Source organism: Theobroma umbraticum, unplaced genomic scaffold, assembly GCF_002168275.2.
Source record: "Theobroma umbraticum cultivar Fairchild unplaced genomic scaffold, ASM216827v3 scaffold_130.0, whole genome shotgun sequence".
NCBI classification, from domain to species: Eukaryota; Viridiplantae; Streptophyta; class Magnoliopsida; order Malvales; family Malvaceae; genus Theobroma; species Theobroma umbraticum.
This window is the reverse complement of record NW_018397264.1, coordinates 1,759,932-1,762,459: the sequence shown is the minus strand read 5'-3', so window position 1 is coordinate 1,762,459 and position 2,528 is coordinate 1,759,932. Positions and strand designations below refer to the sequence as shown.

The 2,528-nt window shown below is 33.1% G+C and overlaps 1 protein-coding gene across 1 annotated transcript in view; it reads right to left on the bottom strand.

Moving 5' to 3' along the window:
• Window positions 1-687: 687 nt before the first annotated feature.
• The window catches only part of LOC110421372 (calreticulin-3-like), a 6,612-nt gene continuing 4,771 nt past the window's right edge, over window positions 688-2,528 (bottom strand). Inside the window, exons 7-10 of the mRNA XM_021434960.2 lie at window positions 2,407-2,463; window positions 2,221-2,304; window positions 1,784-1,816; window positions 688-1,029 (exon numbers count right to left, since the gene is read on the bottom strand). Of these exons, the coding sequence (XP_021290635.1) occupies window positions 1,018-1,029; window positions 1,784-1,816; window positions 2,221-2,304; window positions 2,407-2,463 (186 nt within the window). The 3' untranslated portion in view covers window positions 688-1,017. The remainder of the gene's footprint in view (window positions 1,030-1,783; window positions 1,817-2,220; window positions 2,305-2,406; window positions 2,464-2,528) is intronic.

The window sequence follows — 2,528 nt, the reverse complement described above, 5'->3', positions numbered from 1 at the left end:
GGACATTGTTAGCTTCACCCACCACTCTTTGAAATGGTCTCCCCATCTTATTTATTTATTAAATCATTTTTTATCTTTTATTGCCCTTCTGGTGTTTTTTCGAATACTAAAACTTTTAAATGCGAATTTAGTACCTAGCATTTTCATGAAATCCTAGTTTCACCCTTAGCATTTCAATTGTTTCATTTCAATCCTCACACATATATGAAATGAAAGAAAAAACAATGTCATTCTATGAAATTAAAAAATACCAAAAATAAGTAATTTGGGAGAATATATATTTGCCTGCTTAAAAAAATATTATTGCAATAAAAAAATCAATCGGTAATATGAAAATAAAAAATAAATAAATCAACCAATAAAGTTGAAAAAGTCGAACTAAAATCCATTTTCTAGTTAAATTAAGCGAATTGACACTTGCATTCTCTTAATTGAAGTTCCAATCATTCTTAATTAAGTTCTTCCTTTAATAGAAACTGTTAAGCAATGTGTTAAATATGTCACCTGTTACAACAATTTTTCATGCCATCCCTCATTATTTACTTAAACAAATAAAAACATTTCACCCACTAATTAATGCATGATCTCTTTTTTTAAAACAAAATAAAAATTAAAAGTAAAAAGGTAAGATAAGATTGAGATGTAACAACAATAACATAAATGAGGTGAGATAAATTATGGGTGATATTTATGATAGAAGTGCATTAGGATTGACAACGGAACAGGGCAGTTTAATAGTGCAAAAGCCAGAGTAACAGAGAGCTTACAAATCAGTATTTATTAGTTGAATACTGATGCAAAGCGTAAGACTGCATCATCCATTCCAGCTCCAGATTTTTTCAGCTTTGGGATTTCATATTAGTGCAACAACAATGTTACAACAACAATTATACAACAACCGGACCGGACATGCTTCAGACAGAGAAACCAATGCTGCTTCTCTCAAGGTGGCAGCATTGCTTTACTTTTTTTTTCATTCAAGTGAATCATAAAATTTGTGAAATAGCAGCAGACGCCTCATAGTTCATCCTGCAGGGGTCACAAAGAAGAATCGAGTTAGGAGTCCGGTCGAAATGCCTTTTAGTTAGGGTCGACAACTCTTTTTGGTGCTAGTTCATGCACAAGAAGACATCATTGAACAAAAGGCAGAACTATGGTTTCATCCCAAGAGCCAAGAGGGGCCAAAGTTCTACAAGCTATTGGAGTTTCAGGACTGGTCAGTATTAAGAAACTGTTTCAAAAGAAACAAAGTAAAAGAGGATCAATAATTCATCCTGGCCAAACATAGATCTCAAAATAATATCAGAAACCAGATGTGGTATTATCTTCCATCTTTTCCCCTTGTGCCTAATAATAATAAGGTCCCATTCTTGAGAAAAGTCTGACGCCATTACGAATGGAAATCAGATTTTGTATTTGCATAGTTCAAAAAACTTAATAAAAGAAATGAAAAATCTATGATCGCCAAAAACTTAAATGTAACATATTTCTCAATATTTCCTATAATTTGGAAACAAATAGATCAACTAAGCAACGACAAATCATAAAAGGAGAAGTACTTTCTTAAGATGAGTTCAAAGGAATAATCTACGCAAGGGAAAGCGAAGGACTTTCCTTAACCCCAATGGTGGTTTACTCACTGCATTGAATGAATTAGATAGCAACGTTTACCACAACTGTATTAATTGATTTATTTGAAGAAAAGCTCAACAAAACAAAAAGGAAAAAAATGGTCTCATAAAAGAAATTTATTGAAAGGGTACAAAAAGGTAAATGCACTTACATGGTAATCATCCAAATAATCATGGTGATCGTGCTGCCAAGAAAAAAAGAAAAAAAAAAACCCACATTAAACTTGAACTCATGCTCTATAACCATCTCACACTCTTCATACTAACTCGTGATTGCATCTGTTGTCACTATCTTTCTAAGCAACCTACAAATGCTTCTTCCAATTCAATGGGATATATACATGCAATTAGAACCCATTAAATCTCAACAACAATTACAATCTGTCAAGAAATTTTTGCAACTTACAATAAGCGCCACAGGCAACTTAGACTTGGCTTATTATGATTAAAACTCTACACTTCCCACAAACATCTTGCACAATGATCATGCATGGGGCCATTGCCATTATGTTGATTAAATAAATTCCCAAAGATTAAAAAAAAAAAAACAGTTTTAGAGAAAAATAAACAAAGATGAAAAGTAAAATACCCTTCTTCGGTGCCTCCTGTCTCCATATCGATGGTCCCTCTTTCTTCTCCTCTTTTCACCCTCATCCTTTGCTCTTTGAGCTTCCTGCACAAATAGCCATTCAAAGACTTCAATAAATATTCAGAAAGAGTACAGCTGATTCCAGATTCAAAGCCTCAAGAGAAATCAAATTATCAGGCTAACAACCTCCTCTTCCCGAGCTTTTCTTTCTTTCTCTGCTTCTTCAAAGGCCTCCTTTTCAGCCTGAAATTTCACATGCAAATTAATTATCTATGGCACTTTAATTAACAATAAGTATAAAGTCTGAA